Raw genomic sequence first — 19,793 nt, forward strand, 5'->3', positions numbered from 1 at the left:
CTACTATCGTCATTAATAATTAGAAAATTGTTTTACTTTTGAATGAAGTTCTTTGGTAGGTATTGAAAAAAAGGTTTCGTGTACATTAAGCAAACCTTAATTTCCTCTATATGCAAGCCAAGACATACGTTGTAAGTCAATACCCTTTCCCACCAAACACGTCCGTTGGAAGTCAGCATGTCCAACCTTGGAGGCCTAGCATACAAGGCTTTGTCTTTAAAGCTTGTTTCAGCTCCATACTATCCATATCTCCTCTTCCTTCCTTAATCTTTAGACTCTTCAGTTTCATCCAGATTTTGTCGCCTCCTCTTAAGTGTTTCAAGCTCTGAAACAGCATGGATGGTAGACTAACGTTGGCCTGGCTGATCATTCTTTTGGTGATTATTTCCTTGCACAGCTCGGGATGGGTTTTAGGGACCTTCCATGAAAACCAGACTGGTCGGCGGAAGCTCTCGGCCCAGGAAGGTAAGCATTCATTTTTATATATGCCAAATTCTAGTCATTCTACAAAATATATACATCACTAAAAATATAAACTCAAATACTATATAATTATTAAACATGTAATACATCATATAACATATTTAATAACGGGTATTCATGTTTAATAATTAGGTTTAATTAAATTTTACATAAGTCTATTATTAATATCTCATTATTTGTTTAAAATTAAATTTAAAATAAGTCAAATATTGATTAAATAATTTTAAGTATAATTAAATATAATTATTAAATAAGTCAATTTAGATTATATTTGTATTATATAAGTGTAGACTCCTCAAAGGATGTTCGTTTTTATTATTATTATTTGATTATCGTTTTTATTATTATTATTTGATTATCTCTCCTAGCCACCTCGAAGAGGAGCCGTTCTCGGGCAGCTAAATGGGGGATGGGAAGCGAAGGAAAGCGGCTGATGAGAAGGAGTCGTTTCTCGGGCAGCCAAAGAAGGCTAGCAGCCAAAGAGGATGATGGGTGAGCTGTTCTTGAGCAGCCCAAAGAACTTGAGGTGACGGTCTAAGGGAATAGAGGAGCTAGGGCTGCAGGGGTGACAGAGGAGATATTTCAGTGGCTTGCTGAGGAAGACAGGAAGGGGGGGAGGTTTAAAAAGCCAGAAGAGAGATTGAAAGGGGGTTCGGGGGTTTTTTTTTTTAAGAGGCTACTGTGGAAAGGGTCCAGGGGAGGTTCTGGGAGTTAGAGGAAGAAGCTTGGAGTCCGTTTTCGCTGGAGAAAAACTTCCTCAGGTATGATTACTGCAGGCTTATTGATGTTTTTAGCTGTTACCTCTCTTCCATATCTCTTGTTGATGTTTGGATATTCGTTTGCTTGGGGTGGATAACGAAGGCCACCTGTTGTTTGTTGAGATATGATCCTAAACTCATGTTTGAGGTTGTTAATCTTAATATGTCATGCTTCTAGTGTGAAATATTCCACAATCATGCCAATAGTTGTATTTGTTGTGTTTATTCTCACCTAATCGGAGGGCTCACTGGTGGCTCATGAGTGAAGCCTTAGTTGAGGATATCTTCATCTGCTGTTCTTCATGCTCTGTTTCCATTATTGCTTGCTTGTTGTGGCTACTCCTTGTTCCTGGACCGCGTTAAATGCATGGATTGTGAGAGAGGAAATCTGGCTGTGACCCCTTGCGAAGATACAGATCCTCAAGGTTTTAATGTCATCAGAGAGTAAAGTTGCTCCGAAGAGATTTCGGCTATTTCAACCACTCCAAGCCTTATTTATATTATTTTGGAAGGTGACTTGAACAAACGATGGAAAGGAGAAGTTAAACAAATTAATACCCATTTGTCCTCATGCATGCGTGCCTACCCATTTAACCCCCTCTTGATACCTATTCCAGCGCATGCATGGCTGCCCCAAAGCTCCTTCCAAAACTCTTGTTAATATCCCAGATTTATCCACCCATGCGCAGGAGGATCATGCTAACCTGGTTATTCTTCATATGCCCATTTCTCATTTTCCATACATGACACTTTCACCTTTCATGCTCATACCCCACCATACCCACAGCCGTATTCACCACTATGCCCACATTTCCTTCTTCGAAACCCGCTGTTGGCAACCCAACCTTCCAACCTCGTGCATACGTGCCCATACCCACTACCCGAATACCCCACTTATCCATCTCTTACCCGTTTCTCTCTCTATATTATCACCATACCCACACCATGCTCGTCCTCATTAGCCAAGACCACCTTGCATACCCACAAAGTTCATCACCTATTGCTCTTCATACCAAACATCTTCCGTTTCATCAATCACTGAAAACCCTTTTTCTCACTGTTTTAATGTTCCTTTCTTACCAATCCTCTTGCCATCTCACCCACGTCTACGTTACCCATGCACGCATGGCTGCCCAGGTTGTTGTGGGTCTCCTCTAAGGTCCCGAATCTATCTAGCCTTCATAGTGGCAGCAGGAGCATAATAAAAAAAAAAGGAAAGAGGAATGTATTGCATGACAGGCATGAAATTATTTGAATAATTGGTGAATTAAAAGTCAAAGACATGAGTTTTTTATACTATTTTTTATTCTTCATTAGTGACATGGTTCCAGCAGGCTTCAAGGTGGTTTGTTATTATTCTTTTTCTCTTTTCTCCCACGTGCCATCTTCTTAATTCCATTTTACATGTTAAAATTTTCATTTTTTTGAAAGTCCTGTTATCAAATAATTCTTTTAAAATCCCAACATTTCAAATTCATTCATTTATTCATTTATTTTATCTATTTTATTCATTTATTTTTTATTTGTCTATTTATTTATTTATTATTTTATTTAAAAATATATATATACACGTATCCTTTCCAAAATAATCTCGTAAAATGTGATTTTTAAATTTATTTTACGAAACTTCAGATCTAACATTCAATTTTCCAAAGCTCCAATATTTTAATTTTAATTCTTCAAAATTTAATTCTCGAAATAATTTTCTAGAACTCTAACTATAAATTTAGTTTTCCCAAAATTCAATTTTTAATTCTAATATCCCAAAAGTTCCATAATTCCGAATTTCATCTTTTTTTTTTTAAATGTCACCTTCAAATAAATTTTCGCAACTCCATTTCTTTTCAAATCAAATCTTCAAAAATTTCATTCTCAAATAAATCTTCAAAATGCCCTTTTCTTAAACTTAATCCTCAAATTTCCACTTTCAAGTAATTTTTCAAAATTCCCATTTTCAAATTTAATTTTCAATCTCAAAAATTCCACTATTCACGTTATTCGTTTAACCTTATCTCGGTTATTATTATTATTATTCCATATTTATTTACTTATTTATTTATTTAAAAACAAAAAAAAAACAAAAAAGGTCAAATTATTAAAGTTCAATTCTTAAAAAATCCGATTTCCAAATTTAATTTTCAATCGCAAAAATCCCATTATTCACTTTCATTCGTTTAAATATCATTTTTGTTAGTTATTATTATTATTTCATATTTATTTATTCATTTCTTTCAAAAATCTCGATCATTAAAGTTCAATTCTTCAAAAATCCGACTTCCAAATTTAATTTTCAATCTTAAAAATCCTACTATTCACGTTCATTCGTTTAAATATTATTCTCATTATTATTATTATCATTCCATTAATTTATTTTACAAATTCCAATAATTAAAGTTCAATTTTTCAAAATTCCGTTTTCCAAATTTAATTTTCAATCTCAAAAATTTCACTATTCACATTCAGTTGTTTAATGGTTATTTTCGTTATTATTATTATCCCGTTCATTTATTTATTCACTTATTCATACATTTAAAATCTCATCTCCAAATAATTTCCCAAAATTTAAATCTCTAAATTCAATCTCCAATCTCTAAAATCCTATTTTTTTGCAATTATTTACCTAATCTTTATTATTTCATCATTATTATTGTTCCATTCATTTATTTATTCACTTATTTATTTATTAAAATTCCGTCTTTAAATAATTCTTCAAAATTCCGATTCCCAAATTTAGTTCTATGAAATTCCAATTCCTTTCAAATTTAATTTCTAAAATTCTCATTCTTATATTCAATTTCTAAAAATCCAATTTTTAAATGATCTCTGAAACTCCAATTTTTCAAATGAATTTCAAAAATCCGATTTTCTCTCAAATAGCTTAATTCCATTCTGGTCTTCAAACAATCTTCTGTTCCTTGTTTTTAATAAGCATGAACGAATTTTTCGTAATTCCAAACAATGAAATTTATGGGATTAATTCATGTAAAATAAACGGGTTTTGGTGGGGGCCCCATATATGTGGCTGATCTACTGATTGACTAATAGATCGATTTGATTATGATACATGATTGATTTATCCTGCTCTCTGACATGCATGCTAGAAATTATTCCTAAATTGTGCGCTAACCCCTCTATTGATAGCGCATGGCGGATCGTTGCCTAGGTATGTACCCATTTTCCCTCTAATCGCTGTCTATGCATGTCCCGATTCTCACATGTGCATGATCACTCCGAGTATTCATTGATTCCCTCATCAATTGCCATGATTGCTTCATTTTATTAGTAGAGACCCGACTTTAGAGACTTAAAGGGGTGCTACGGTCTGCACCGTACCTTCCCGATAAGTAACCTGACCCCCGAACCCGATCCGATTTCTCGTAGACCGCCTTTTCCAAAATAAGGAGTCACACTTAGGGTTTTTATTTCTTATTTTGTTTACCCTTTTAAAAATAAAACAAAAATAAGTGGCGACTCCAAGTCAATTTTTTTTTCTTAAACAATAAAATCAATTTTTCAAAATAAAAATCGAGCTCGCCATCGAGTGGGAAACGCATGAGCCGAAATGCGGGGTCCACAATAAGTTGATTTAAAAATTACCTAATGTATTAAACAATCAAGTAAACTCGAGTTTGACCTATAGACGATTATGCTCAACCCGTACCCATGAAAAACCTATTTTGTCACCTCTAATTTTTATACAATTTGGCAGCATCTTGCAACACCATGTTTTCCTTCGTAAATTCAAGAGCAACTTGTAGTGCAGAAAAGCATATTTACAAGGGTTGTTTTGAATAAGTTTGAAACTTTGTAGGGTTCATAAGCATCGATTGTGGGATAGCTCCGGGCTCTGATTATACAGATGATGAAACTCAGATATATTACACTTCGGATGCAAAATTCATAGATACTGGAATCAATTATAATGTTTCCAATGAATACGTTGATGAGAATACCGATCAACAACTCAAGGACATTAGAAACTTCCCAGAAGGAGACAGGAATTGTTACGCCCTAGCACCAGGACAAGGCAAGAATCATAAGTATTTGATCAGGGCTTGGTTCATGTATGGGAATTATGATTCCAAGAATCAACCTCCAGTCTTCAAACTATATCTGGGTGTTGATGAATGGGCTACGGTGAATATAACAAATGCCTCTGTTATTATCAGAAAGGAAATCATACACATTCCGACAACAGATGACTTAGATGTGTGTCTAGTAAACGCAGGTTCCGGGACGCCATTCATATCGGTGCTAGAGCTCCGACAGCTTAATGATTCCATTTATAGTCCAACTGAACCAGGATCCCTGCTACTCCATGACAGATGGGATTTTGGTACACAAAAAGAGAAGTGGAGCTTAATCAGGTGGGGCACTAAAAGACGTTACCCTTATTTCTGTTTCTCAAAACAGACAACTTTTCTGGTTATCAGAAATGTTTTTTTTCTCTTTCCTAAAGAACAGAAAACTATTTTTAGAAACAATTACAAATCAGACACGTTTTACTAGTTTCTTTTTCAGCTTAATTCTCTATGTATATTGAACTAACAAGTTATGTAAACATAAATTGTGATCATATAGGAGCAAAGATGATGTTTACGACCGGATTTGGAGACCATTCACACAGTCGTCTTGGGAGTCCATTAATTCATCAGTTGTAAGATCTTCCTTTAGTGTCTCTGACTATAAACTGCCAGGGATTGTCATGGCGACTGCTGCAACACCTGCAAATGAAAGTGAACCCTTGCGAATCTCTTTAGACATAGATGATGATCCTTCTCAAAAGTTATACATTTACATGCACTTTGCCGAGGTTGAGGAAGGCGTGTTCAGAGAATTTACTACCTTCGTGAATGATGATGAGGCATGGGGTGGGACTGTGCTTACTACATACCTTTTTTCCTACACGGCAGAGAGCGACTATTCCATGAGCGGAAGTACCACAAAGAAATTGTCCTTTTCACTAAAAAGAACAAACAGATCCACGCTTCCACCAATTATCAATGCTATGGAGGTTTACATAATAAAAGAATTCTCACAAGCATCAACTCAACAAAACGATGGTAGGTTCTCTTATTTTCGTTATATGTTCTAATTTAGTTACTGAGCAAGGCCTGAACATGATCCAGCTTTATTTAATTCCTTTTTTGTTTTTCTTGGAAAATACTAGTTGATGCAATCAAGGGGATCAAATCAGAGTACGCAGTGAGCAGGAACTGGCAAGGAGACCCATGTCTCCCAATGGAATACCAATGGGATGGCCTGACTTGCAGCCACAATACTTCCCCTGCTATAATCTCATTGTGAGTTTGGCATTTCAAACAACTTTATATTTGCAGGGACTTAGTGGTGAAAATTATTAGAAGTAATAAAGTTGGATATGATTTGTCAACACAATTCAAGTACTCCACTACGCTTTTCATGGATTTTGATCAAATATTAATTGGGTTTAAGTGAAGTTTGATAAATAGATAGTTTCTTAGGTCAACCTACATGCAGTAATTTCATCTGGATTAACACAGTTAATAATACTAATGATAAATAGATGGCCTGACTTGCAGCCTCGATATTTCCCCTGCTATAATCACATTGTGAGTTTGGAATTTCGAACTACTTCATGTTTGCAGGGACTTACTGGTGAAAGTGATTAGGGGTTGCTGGTGAAAGTGATTAAGGGTTGCAAAGTTTGATACAACTCCTTATCACTACTCAAACCCACCATGTTTTTCATAGATTTGGGTGAAATATTATTGGGTTTTGGTGAAATTCGTGTCAATTTGCATAACATGTTTAATGAATAGATAATTTATGGTTTAACTTGTATGTTTACCACAAATTTAATCCAAATTGACTCATTTAATAATCTTGTTAATTAACTTCATTATAATTTTAGATTATTTAATATATATTTAACTTATTTTAAATTTGTTTTTAAATAAATAGGTCTAAAAAAAATATTTGATTGAGACATATCATATATACTTATACAAGACCTAACTTAACCCGATTATTAAATATGAGAACTTGATTGTTAAATAAATTAAATGGGTTACACAATAGGTACTACCTATTTAATAATTAGATATTATTTAGGTTTATATTTTTAACACGATTTTTATATTGGTTTTGGGTTGACCAATATAGCAGAACACTTAGGATTTACTAATATATGCCACTCTACCTAACAAGCAGGAATCTCTCATTCAGCAATTTGGCCGGGAATATACTTACTTCATTTTCGGGTCTCAAATCTTTACAAAATCTGTAAGTATTAGTGGCCTTATGAATATCTTCTCTATAATCTGATGGAGGCCTTTGCTCAAAATGCATGCAACTCAAACTATAATTTCAGGGATTTATCATACAACAACTTGACCGGACCAGTACCAGAATTTTTTGCAGACTTGCCATCTTTAACAACCCTGTAAGTAATTAACTTTTAGATTTGGGATATTTGAATTCTTTAGGATATATATGCAGGTAATCTGAGTATTTGATGTTGTCTTTGCAGTAACTTAACGGGGAACAACCTAACAGGTTCGGTTCCACAGGCTGTTATGGATAAGTTGAAGGATGGAACTCTGAGGTTTGCTTAATTATCGTTTCTAGTACTTGTTCTTAATGTTTTTTTATAGAGTTCTTGACTTCAATATCCATATATTTTGATTATAAAGTTTATTAATTAGTGGACGCTCCATGTTCTATTTTATGGAAGTCTTGGCGAAAATCCAAGTCTTTGTCAGTCAGCCTCGTGCCAAGGAAAGGAGAAGAAGAAGAGCAGGTTCCTTGTTCCTGTTCTCATAGCTATTCCGAATGTAATTGTGATCCTGATCCTCATAACTGCCCTTGCAATGATCATCCGGAAGTTCAAAAGGAGAGAAACCAAAGGTATTTTCTTCTTTCATTTTCATTTTTTTTCTCTTTTAGTGAGGATTTGACATTTTATTGCTCCATTTTAATTGTGATTTCCTTTGCTACAAATATAGAGAAGTCAGGGAATTCCGAGTTCACTTACTCTGAGGTTGTGAGTATCACCAATAACTTTAGTCAGACCATCGGTAGAGGAGGATTCGGACAAGTTTTTCTAGGCACTTTGGTAGATGGCACTCAGGTTGCCGTCAAGGTGCGTTCCGAATCATCAATACAAGAAGCTAAGGCATTACAAGCTGAGGTTAGACAAAGCAATATTCCATCCATGCTAAGTTAATTTCTACAATAGAATTTCTCCATATGATGTCAGACACTAAAAAATTTGAAATATTGCAGGTGAAACTCTTGACGAGAGTTCATCATAAAAACTTGGTTAGTCTAATTGGGTACTGTGATGACGGTACAAACATGGTTCTCATTTATGAATACATGTCCAATGGAAACCTGCAACAGAAGTTATCAGGTATATATATATATATGTATTGACCACTCTTGATCACAGGTATATTACTGTCAATGGAAGCTACTTGTGGACTCTAATATTAATGCATTCGCTGCAGGGAGAGAAGCCGCAGATGTTTTGAATTGGAAAGAGAGACTTCAAATTGCAGTAGATGCAGCACATGGTAGGCAATTAAGCGGATCTTCCACATTATAATTAATTTGCATTCAAATATTTCTTTAATTTGTGATTCTTTTCTTGCTTAATTGTGTAGGATTGGAGTATCTACACAATGGCTGTAAGCCACCAATAGTCCACAGAGACATGAAATCTTCCAACATTCTATTAACTGAAACACTGGAAGCGAAGATAGCTGATTTTGGGATGTCCAGAGATCTTGAAAGCGGTGCTTTCTTATCAACTGACCCAGTAGGCACCCCTGGATACCTTGATCCTGAGTAGGTGTTAATTAACAACATTATTCCTTACAATTTTTACATAATTGCTTCCTTATGGATCATGAAATATTAATTACTTCCTAAAATATGCAGATACCAGTCAGCGGGTTTGAATAAGAAGAGCGATGTTTATAGCTTTGGGATTGTTTTGTTGGAGCTAATCACCGGCCGGCCTGCAATAATCCCTGGGGGCATTTATATAGTTGTATGGGTTAGTCCTATGATTGAGAGAGGGGATATTGAAAGCATTGTTGATCCAAGGTTACAAGGAGATTTCAACACCAATTCTGCCTGGAAAGCAGTAGAGATAGCCTTAGCATGTGTAGCATCAACAGGAATGCTAAGGCCAGACATGAGTCGTGTAGTGGTAGACTTGAAGGAATGTTTGGAGACAGAGGTGGCTTCCAGGAGAATTGAGATGGTAGGTAGCCATCTAGAAGATGTTCCCGTGGTTCTTAGCACTGAATCGGCTCCCCATGCTAGGTAGTTGTTGGACGCTACTATTTTCAGTTAGTGTGATAGATTTGCTTAATGTTAGCATGTGGGAATATGTTCAACCCCCTTTATTTCGAATTGTGTTCATCAAAAATTCTATATTGGATAGTACCAACTTTAATCGGCCCTTGTTTCAAGCTAGTATATAGCTATGATATTTCCTTATCTTGGGGATTGGGAACAGTTGATAGGAAAGATCAAGTCAATAATGTGAAAATTCATGAGTTTCTCTTGAGTCTGCAATGTCCATATTGGATGTGAAAATCTTATATTTTATACATCCAGAATATTTTAGGCCACGGATTAATCATTTTTTTTTAAAATCACTAATCAATTTATAACAATAAAAAGAGATAGGTGAAGTTTTGTATGCCGGGCAGGCAAAACTTGATACTATTTGTCAACATGACTCAGGTTCAATATATTTTTTACGAGTTTAAGTTGAGTAGATTTCTATTTAGATCAAATCCTTGTTATCGTGAATAATCTGTTTAATAAATAAGTCATTTTCGAATCAATTTGTATAATACAAATTGATCGATTTAATAATCGTGTCGTTTAACCTAATTCACCTCCCTTAAGATTTGAGATAAATACACCTAATCATCATTAATTTAAAATTTCTTCAAATATTTCTCTTCCCTTTTTCATTTGTTATTTTCACTCATTTTTCTTATTATTTAAAATAAAAGTAGCATTTTATAAAATTTCAAACTTATGAAAACTAAGTGTATTTAGTTCAAAACTCGGAAAATCCTTATAATTATAAAATATTGAATTCATATTTAACTTATTTTAAATTTACTTTTAAATTAATATGTCAATTTAATCACAAATACGTTAGATTAAGAAATTAATCATATGAACTTATGCAAGATCTAACTCGATATAATTATTAAATAAGATGATTTGATTATTAAATTAGTTAAATAGATTATTTAATTTACATTTCTAACCTAATTTTTATTTGATAAGTTTGGATCAAGCTATTTAGTAGAATAATTGGTCCTTGACTCGACACGAAGGACACAAATTCCACCATCAACAACACCAATTCACCTTTCTCTCCATTTTCTCGTGACCAAGATTCGTCTTGGTGTTTCAAGCTGTGAAACAACATGGATGGTAGACCAGCATTGATCTGGCTGCTCGGTATTTCCTTGCACAGCTCGGGATGGGTTTCAGGGACCTTCCATGGAAACCAATCTGGTCAGCAGGAGCTCACGGCCAGGGAAGTAGGCATTCAATTTTTATACAATATAGAACCATCTTGGCAAATGAGGTAGCTTTTAACTCCCACTTCATATTTGACAAGTTTTGTTATTGCATGTGTTGGGGTAAAACTACGTCGTTCTGAAAGTCGATGATAAATCACCCAAATGATGACTCTTAAAATAGATCTATGAGATGTGATGTTGAATGCTATAAAAGGTTCGATTTACCATTAATGAATACCAATTGGTTTTCAAATGAGATAGTCAAAACTCAATCCAATAAATACTCATTTTCTAGCCTATCTTAAAATTGTAAAAACTTTGTAACACAAATCTCCCACATGTAGTTAAAAGGTTTTTTTTGTCTCAAATTTTCTAAATTAGTATACATTCTTTTTTTTTAAAGAATATTATATAAAATATTTCCTTGTTAAATTTTTAAAAAAGTGAAAATAACATAAAAGAAATATAAATATTTATTTACCAATAATACCAAAAAATATAATTTTTTTCCTCTCTTTTTTGCTAACATTATCATATTTTCCTTTCATTTTAATAGATCAAAATATATATAATGGGTCATTTCCTGATATATTAATATTTGTATTACATTAGAAAAATGAAATTTTCTATTATATTATTAAAATAATTAATAGATAAAATAAAAATAAATATAATTTAACTATTTAATCATTTTTCATGTAAAAAAATCAACAACAAACAATTCGACACAACTGATCAATTCCTTCATTAAACATAAACATACTATTTTTTTTTTCTTACTATACTGTTAAAACAAGTACTAGAGAAAAGAAAACAAAAATAATAATGGACAAATATAATTTGAATATTTTAGTATGAAAAAAATAGTACCAAAAAAGTTTTTTCCTCACCATGCTGGCCCTCACGGCTGTTAGTTTGGTGAATCATTCAATTCATTGTCAGTGTGATATTGACTAGTCATTAAAATTTTAAAATTTTGTAAAAATAAATAAAAATAGAAGGGTTGGTTGATTTCTTCTTTTCATAATTATGAAAAGTTAAATTTATTTTCAATTTGTTGTAAATAAAATTCATCACAAAGAATTATAATATTAAAATATAAAAATTTTAAATAAATAAATAAAAAGAAAAAATAGAAAGCAAAAACCAACTAGAGGCTCTATGGAGAAGGCTTTGGCATGTTCAAAACTGGTTAAGTTCCACAGTATGCATGCTTCCTCTTGTTTCTCTGGCTTTCATACACTTGAGACTTGGCCAAGATCACCTCTCACTTCTTATCCAACTTCTGATCATCAATCATCATACACCATCATTCCACAGAAAAGACCAGCATGGACAGTAGACCACCACTGGTTTGGCTCATCTTTGTCCTGGTTACCAACATGTCCTCAGGCAACAACCCAGAATTGGTTGCCGGAAAACCCCATCACGCTGCCTCAACCTTCCCTCACGACCATCCTTCTCCACGGAGACTTGCTGCTGACACCCAAGGTAAGTTATGTAACCCTTCGTTCTTCTGTACAAGTTTCCACCGTCATGGCTTATGAGCAATGAGTCCCAAATTTTTCATACCGCTCTCTGAATGAGTTTGAATTTCTGTAGGGTTCATAAGCATTGATTGTGGGATAGCTCCAGGCTCATCTTACACAGATGATAGAACCCAGATTCATTACACTTCTGATGCAGAATTCACAGACACTGGAATCAATTATAATGTTTCCAGGTCTGAAAATCCTTCAAAGCAGCTCATGAATGTTAGAAGCTTCCCAGAAGGAGCCAGGAATTGTTACACCCTAGAACCAGAAAAAGGCAAGGGTAATAAGTATTTGATTAGAGCTTTCTTCATGTATGGGAACTATGACTCCAAGAATCAAGTCCCGGTCTTCAAACTTTATCTGGGTGTTGATAAATGGGACACTATCAAGTTCAAAAATTCAAACAAAATTTTAAGGAAGGAAATCATACATATCCCCAAAACAGATTACATAGATGTGTGTCTAGTTAACAATGGTTCTGGGACACCCTTCATATCTGCATTAGAGCTTAGACCGCTTGATAATTCCAGTTATAATAAAACCGAACTGGGTTCTCTGCTACTCTCTAACAGATGGGACTTCGGTTCAGAGCAAGAAAAATTTCAAGTCAGGTGAGTCACATGATTTGGTAGATCTCTAACATGACCTGTTGGCTGAAATGTATAATATTGTGAACAATTCTCATAAAAATGGACCTTTTTTAGGTACAAAGATGACGCTCTTGATCGCATTTGGAACTCCTACAAGAATGCTTTTTGGGAATCCATAACCGCAGGATTTGAAAGCTATTCCTACAGTGACAATCCCTTTAAACTTCCGGGAATAGTCATGTCTACTGCTGCAACACCTAAAAATGAAAGCGAACCCTTGAGCTTCTTCTTGGATATGGATTATCCTTCTCAAAGATTTTATTTGTTCATGCATTTTTCTGAGGTTTTGCAACTCCAGGGCAACCAGTCCAGAGTATTTACCATCTGGCTGAATGGCACCTTATGGAACGATCCTGTGGTTCCCAAACGCTGTAGCTCTACCAGAATATTTAGAACAAATTCTGTAAGGGGAAGTAGATTGTTATTTTCACTTGTGAAGACGGATGAATCCACGCTTCCCCCCATTATCAATGCCTTGGAAGTTTATGTGATAAAGGAATTCTCACAATCAACAACTGACCAAGATGATGGTATGTTCTTATCTTATGTGTTGTATGTTCTGATTTAGTAATTGAGCAGGTTTAAGTGCCTACTAGAATCTGTTCAATTGTTGTTTCTCCTTCGTTGAAATTATAGTTGAGGCTATCAAGAAGATTAAATCAGTGTACATGGTGAGGAGAAACTGGCAAGGAGATCCATGTCTTCCAATGGATTACCAATGGGATGGCCTGAAATGCAGCGATAATGGTTCCCCCACTTTAATATCATTGTGAGTTTGGCATTGGAAAAACATTTCTGTATAGGGACTTAGTGAAAATGACAAAATATCTACTAATTATGCTATTCTAACTGGCAAGCAGGAACCTCTCATATAGCAATTTGACAGGAAAGATACATCCTTCATTTTCCAATCTCAAATCATTACAAACTCTGTAAGCATTAATGAAGATTAAGTACATAATTTGATGGAGTTCTTCATTCCAAAAGTGTATTTTAAATTGTTTCAGGGATTTATCTCACAATAACTTGACTGGATCAGTGCCAGAGTTCTTAACTGAACTGCCATCTCTAACATTCCTGTGAGTGATCAATTGGCCTTTTGGTATTGCAGAGTATGGTTTCTTGTAAGATATGCAGGTAATATAGTATTTGATGCTGTGTTCGCAGTAATTTAGCAGGGAACAACTTGAAAGGTTCAGTTCCTCAGGGGCTTATGGAGAAGTATAAGAATGGCACATTGTACTTGAGGTTTGCTTGTTTTTCATATCCAAGAATCTGGTCTTTACTCCTGAACTCGCTTATATTTTGAAAGCTAATTCTGACAATATGATGAAAAGATCATTAGTCCTATAACAGTTCAGCTATGCTGATGTTAACATGTTCTGTTTATGCAAGTCTTGGAGAAAATCCAAATCTTTGTGTGTCAGTCTCATGCAAAGGAAAGCAGAACAAGAACTTCATTGTTCCAGCTCTCGCATCTGTTATATCAGTTCTGGTCCTGTTCCTTCTAATTGCTGTTGGTATCATTTGGAACTTCAGAAGGAAAGAAGACAGAGGTATTTTCTTTCTTTCATTCCCTTAGATTTCGTATGATTCTGCATTTTATTGTAGAGGTGTGACCACTACTGGCCTTGTTATAGAACCTGTCTGAAAGGACTTCAAACTCATTGATTTCGTATGAGGTGCAGATCAAGGGGAAAAAAAAGAGAGGATGTGAAGAGATGACCCACTTCTAATTCATGAAAATCACATAAAAAATACATTTTTGTTGATACATTTCTGCTTGTTGCAATTGTGATGATTTTCTTAGCTATGGAGATGGTCACCAGAGAAGGATCATTGAAGTCAGGGAACTCAGAGTTCACTTACTCTGAGCTTGTGACTATTACCCGCAACTTCAGTTCCACCATTGGACAAGGAGGATTTGGAAATGTTCATCTAGGCACTCTGGTAGATGGCACTCAAGTCGCGGTCAAGCTACGCTCGCAATCATCAATGCAAGGCCCCAGGGAATTTCAAGCTGAGGTTAGACACCAGCATTCCATCCAGGGTTCTCTATCACCATAAAATCTATCCATCTGATGTGGAAATGTGACTATAATAATAGGACATGCCAGTATGCCACTGAACAATTTTGCATTGCAGGCAAAACTCTTGAAGAGAGTCCATCATAAAAACTTGGTTCGCCTTGCTGGGTATTGCAATGATGGTACAAACACGGCCCTCATTTATGAATATATGTCTAATGGAAACCTGAGACAGAGGTTGTCAGGTATCACCATCTTTATGTTCTTAGGACTTGATCACTAGAAGTCAGGGACTTGACCTAACTACAGAAATGCTATATAAATTTTCGATGCAGGGAGAGATACAGATGTTTTGCATTGGAAAGAGAGGCTTCAAATTGCAGTTGATGTAGCACAAGGTCAGTAAGCAGATTTGCTGCATTACTATTCTCCTTCAAATACATTTTTCTGATCATTTTCTTACTTATTTTCTTACTTAAAAGTAAGGTAATGATGGCTTATTGGAACTGTAGGATTGGAGTATCTGCACAATGGTTGCAAGCCACCAATAATCCACAGAGATGTGAAGACTTCCAACATATTATTAAACAAAAAACTGCAAGCTAAGATAGCTGATTTTGGGCTGTCCAGAGACCTTGCAATTGAAAGTGGCTCTCATGCATCAACTATTCCTGCAGGCACACCAGCATATCTGGATCCTGAGTAAGTGTTAATATATAGATTTCTTGGAATTTCTACACAACTGCTTCTTTATTCTCATAACCCCTTTTTAGGTATTACTCATCTGGAAATTTGAATAAAAGGAGCGATGTTTATAGCTTTGGGATTGTCTTGTTGGAGCTGATTACTGGCCTGCCTGCAATAATAACCCCTGGGAACATCCACATAGTCCAATGGATTAGTCCTATGCTTAAAAGAGGGGATATTCAGAACATTGTTGATCCAAGGCTACAAGGAGATTTCAACACCAATTCTGCCTGGAAAGCTCTAGAGACAGCCTTAGCATGTGTACCATCAACTGCAATTCAAAGGCCAGACATGAGCCATGTACTGGCAGACTTAAAGGATTGTTTGGAGATGGTGGGTCCCATGAGAACTCAGAGGATAGATAGCTACAAAATGGGATCAAGCAACTCCCTTAAAAGCTATGCCGTGGATCTTGAAGGTGAAATGGCTCCCCATGTTAGATAGTTATGGAACACCATTAGCTTCCAGTTCAAATTTGCATAAAGTTGGTCCGTTGTATTAGGCAGTTCTCTCATCCTTGAATTGTATTAGTGAAAAATGGTAAGATGGAATACTATTCCAACTAATTCTCAACTTCTCTGGCGGCGCAAACCCGCCTTCAATTTATTTTGAGATAGCAACACAAGCCTAATTTCTTGTGTCACCATCTCTAGTATAATAAAAAGAAACAGATCAAATCTATATTTGTGAAATACGCGTGATCGTTTAGTTGAGCAGGTGGAAATGGTGAGGATCTAAGACTACTACATTAATTATGCCCTTTCATTCAAGGTGATGATGTCATTTCCATAATTCCATGTCCAAGAACATTTATGAGAGTTCTGTAAGTTTCAAAATGTTAACTGCATTGGAGAATTTTAGAATGGAGTCTTTATCTCAAGGTATCTACCAGACAACATTGCATTGGCTTCTGGAGAATTTTAGAATGGAGTTTCCAGGAAATATACTTTCAGAAACCAGGGCATAATCTGAACAGAACCCAGAAAATCTAGGTACATTGCAGCCCAGAAGTGAACCTGTACTACATCTCTTGATGACATTTTCTCTGGAAAAAAATCTAACAGAAAAGGCCGAAAATATGAGCCCAAAATCATATGACCATTCAAAATGATCTCAATGCATGATCAGCTGAACCACACAACAGATCTTCCAGGGTGAAAAAAAAAGGGGTATTAATTTAGGTTTTCATGGATAAAGACTGGCCTAGACTAGAGATATTTTCCGATAAACTTAGGTACATATGCAAAAGATCACACTACTTGAGCCAAATATCTTTGAACCTGTCAAGTTAATTCGGTCATTCTACATGGGGTTCTGTCCGCTGGCCTTGAATGGTCGGCAAATGTCAACTACCAACATTACTCAATCACATGCAACTTTCTCGTGGCTTCAACTCCCAATGCGTGTGCATTGTCCTCCCAACCACCATGTTCCCTTAGTAGTTGGATGAACAAGACTTCATAATTGTGGTTTTTATGCAATGTGTGTTATCTCTAAGAATGAAAAAATTTATGGATGTGAGCTAATTGGAGAAGTTGGTTACAGATACTCATTATACAAGCCTTGAATGCTATATAACAACTTCAGAGACTGCATTAATGCTATTCTGCTTCCATTTATCCTCCATGGACACGATCTTCAATCATGTCGTTTTCAGCGTTTCTTATAAGAACTAGAGTCCTGGCTCAGCCCCAAGCACTGTAATCTGAGAATGGGCATCCATTGTTGCTGGGCATTGTTTTTGGCCTTGGCATTGGCATTGACCTTTGCCACCATCGGTGTAGCTCAGGACGCAACTCTTGTTCCAGCCATCATAACTTTTGGAGACTCTGCTGTAGATGTTGGGAATAATGACTATCTCCCCACCATTTTCAAGGCCAATTACCCTCCTTATGGAAGGGACTTCATCAACCATCAGCCTACAGGGAGGTTCTGCAATGGAAAACTAGCCACAGACATTACTGGTAATCAGCTTAAAGCAGTGATCCAATGCCATTGAGTTTGGTACCTTATCAAATTTATGTACTAATCATGATTGTAATCCCATTTACAGCTGACACTCTTGGCTTCAAGACTTACCCCCCAGCATACCTTAGCCCCAAGGCATCAGGGAAGAACCTTCTGATTGGAGCCAACTTTGCCTCTGCTGGCTCTGGTTATGATGACAAAACAGCCATCTTAAGTGTAAGAAAATTCCCCCATTCTCTAGTTTGGTTGCCAAGAAAACAAAATTTCCAATCATCAAACATTGTTCCAACACACTTTCAACACACAGTTTTCATGTTAGTATTGTGATCGCAAGATAATCACTCATATAGTCTCCTCTTTCTCGGCATTTTTCTACTTCAAATCTTGTTGCAGCATGCAATTCCATTGTCTCAACAATTAGAGTACTACAAGGAATACCAAGCTAAGCTAGCAAAGGTAGCAGGTAGTCAAAAAGCGGCCACCATTATCAAGGATGCACTATATGTAGTGGGAGCTGGTAGCAGCGATTTTATTCAGAATTACTATGTCAATCCTTTCCTTAACAAAGTATACACTCCTGATCAGTATGCCTCAATCCTCGTTGGCATATTTTCGAGCTTCATCAAGGTATTTTTCTGTTCTAAATCAATCAGTAGGGGTTCATATATACTTCACACTTGCTTTAGTACTATTAGGATGGTGTTGATTAACTACTGTCTTTGAAAATAGGACTTGTATGGCTTGGGGGCAAGGAGAATTGGGCTGACTTCACTCCCACCATTAGGCTGCCTGCCAGCAACAAAAACTTTATTCGGGTTCCATCAGAGCGGTTGTGTATCCAGGCTCAACACTGACGCCCAAGGCTTCAACAAGAAAATCAATTCAGCAGTCTCAAGTCTGCAGAAGCAACTTTCAGGCCTCAAAATTGCTGTGTTTGACATTTATAAGCCCCTCTATGATATCATCAAGTCTCCTTCAGACTACGGTATTGAACATAAGCATCTAACTACTTAGTAGTCAACAATGAGTCATCACCTGATATGGGCAATTTGCAATTATACTTTACCATTATGTTTTCGCAGGTTTTGCAGAAGCCAGTAGAGGTTGCTGTGGAACAGGGACAATAGAGACAACATCCTTGCTCTGCAACCCAAAATCCATAGGGACTTGCCCAATGCCACTCAGTATGTGTTTTGGGACAGTGTCCATCCATCTCAGGCTGCTAATCAGGTTCTTGCTGATGCACTGATTCTCCAAGGGATTGGACTCATTGGATGAGAATTTATACACATACATAAATATAGTGTGTGGCTTTTCATCTCTCTACAATGCATTCAACTGTACTTCTTCCCTACATTATGCTTATTGGATAATATTTGTATGATCTCAACAAATATAATTTTGTCCCTCTTAATAATTGGAGTGGCTCCATGTAAGGTTGTTGTTGAAAACTAGTCCCAAAGGAAGATTGGAAATGCAGTGAAATGTTAAATATTCCATCAGTTTTATTTCTCAATTTTTTAAGTAATATCTTGACAGAAAGCCTCTTGTTTCAGTTTGTTACTCCATTGTATGTCTGATTGTGCCTTTTTTGTTAGGGGCTTTTGTTAAGGCCTTTGCTTTAATTGGAAGATTAAGTTAAGCCAAAGGCATCATTTCTAAGGGAGAATGTTGATAAAAATTTCTTCCTACATGAGATGAAATAAAGTTTTTATAAGAAGTAACACTTCCGGATTTTTATATTAAACTCTTTAAACAAAATTAGTGAACTTTTGACCTCCCAAAAGTTGATCCAAATAAAGCCTAATACATTTGACTTCAACTTTTTAACAAAGTTGGTATATATGGAATTTGTGATTTGTTCACATACTAAATTGACCTATTTAATTGGGTAAAAAAATTGGCCAATTTTGTTTGAATCTCTTCCTTTTTAAAACTCAAGAGATGCAAACTTGTTTTGTCTATAAAGACAAATTGTGAGGAGTCCTTTTCATATTTTTCATAATAGAGTTCCCTTGCATATTCTCTATATGACTCACTCTAAGTAGATATTTCTACTTTTAGTAAACTTACCCAATGACTT

At 35.7% G+C, this 19,793-nt stretch overlaps 3 protein-coding genes across 4 annotated transcripts; all 3 read left to right on the forward strand.

The window, feature by feature from the left end:
* The first annotated feature begins 194 nt into the window (after positions 1-194).
* Positions 195-9,687, forward strand: LOC117922132 (putative leucine-rich repeat receptor-like serine/threonine-protein kinase At2g19230). Its single transcript, XM_034840163.1, has 13 exons — positions 195-465; positions 5,053-5,608; positions 5,823-6,304; positions 6,412-6,544; positions 7,434-7,505; positions 7,594-7,665; positions 7,753-7,827; positions 7,957-8,129; positions 8,228-8,412; positions 8,508-8,634; positions 8,732-8,797; positions 8,888-9,071; positions 9,165-9,687. Exons 1-13 carry the CDS (start codon positions 336-338, stop codon positions 9,556-9,558), a joined length of 2,649 nt encoding a protein of 882 aa, XP_034696054.1. The 5' UTR covers positions 195-335; the 3' UTR covers positions 9,559-9,687.
* A 2,273-nt stretch (positions 9,688-11,960) lies between these two features.
* On the forward strand, positions 11,961-16,385 carry LOC117922131 (probable LRR receptor-like serine/threonine-protein kinase At1g05700). 2 transcript variants are annotated; one of them, XM_034840161.1, is made up of 13 exons: positions 11,961-12,274; positions 12,386-12,929; positions 13,023-13,498; positions 13,605-13,737; positions 13,829-13,900; positions 13,976-14,047; positions 14,136-14,216; positions 14,364-14,524; positions 14,779-14,993; positions 15,114-15,240; positions 15,331-15,393; positions 15,508-15,697; positions 15,769-16,385. In XM_034840161.1, the coding sequence occupies exons 1-13, from the start codon at positions 12,115-12,117 to the stop codon at positions 16,184-16,186; spliced, it is 2,712 nt and encodes a 903-aa protein (XP_034696052.1). In that variant the 5' UTR covers positions 11,961-12,114; the 3' UTR covers positions 16,187-16,385. The 2 variants fall into 2 exon arrangements, with proteins under 2 accessions (XP_034696052.1, XP_034696053.1); XM_034840162.1 differs by lacking the exon at positions 13,829-13,900.
* Positions 16,386-17,389: 1,004 nt separating this feature from the next.
* On the forward strand, positions 17,390-19,212 carry LOC117921572 (GDSL esterase/lipase APG-like). Its single transcript, XM_034839488.1, is given in 6 exon segments — positions 17,390-17,706; positions 17,796-17,926; positions 18,104-18,337; positions 18,440-18,695; positions 18,793-18,879; positions 18,882-19,212. Coding segments are annotated over 6 exon segments (1,068 nt in total). The 5' UTR covers positions 17,390-17,453; the 3' UTR covers positions 18,989-19,212.
* Positions 19,213-19,793: the final 581 nt, after the last annotated feature.

The sequence above is a fragment of the Vitis riparia genome, chromosome 9 (genome assembly GCF_004353265.1).
Source record: "Vitis riparia cultivar Riparia Gloire de Montpellier isolate 1030 chromosome 9, EGFV_Vit.rip_1.0, whole genome shotgun sequence".
Taxonomy (NCBI): domain Eukaryota; kingdom Viridiplantae; phylum Streptophyta; class Magnoliopsida; order Vitales; family Vitaceae; genus Vitis; species Vitis riparia.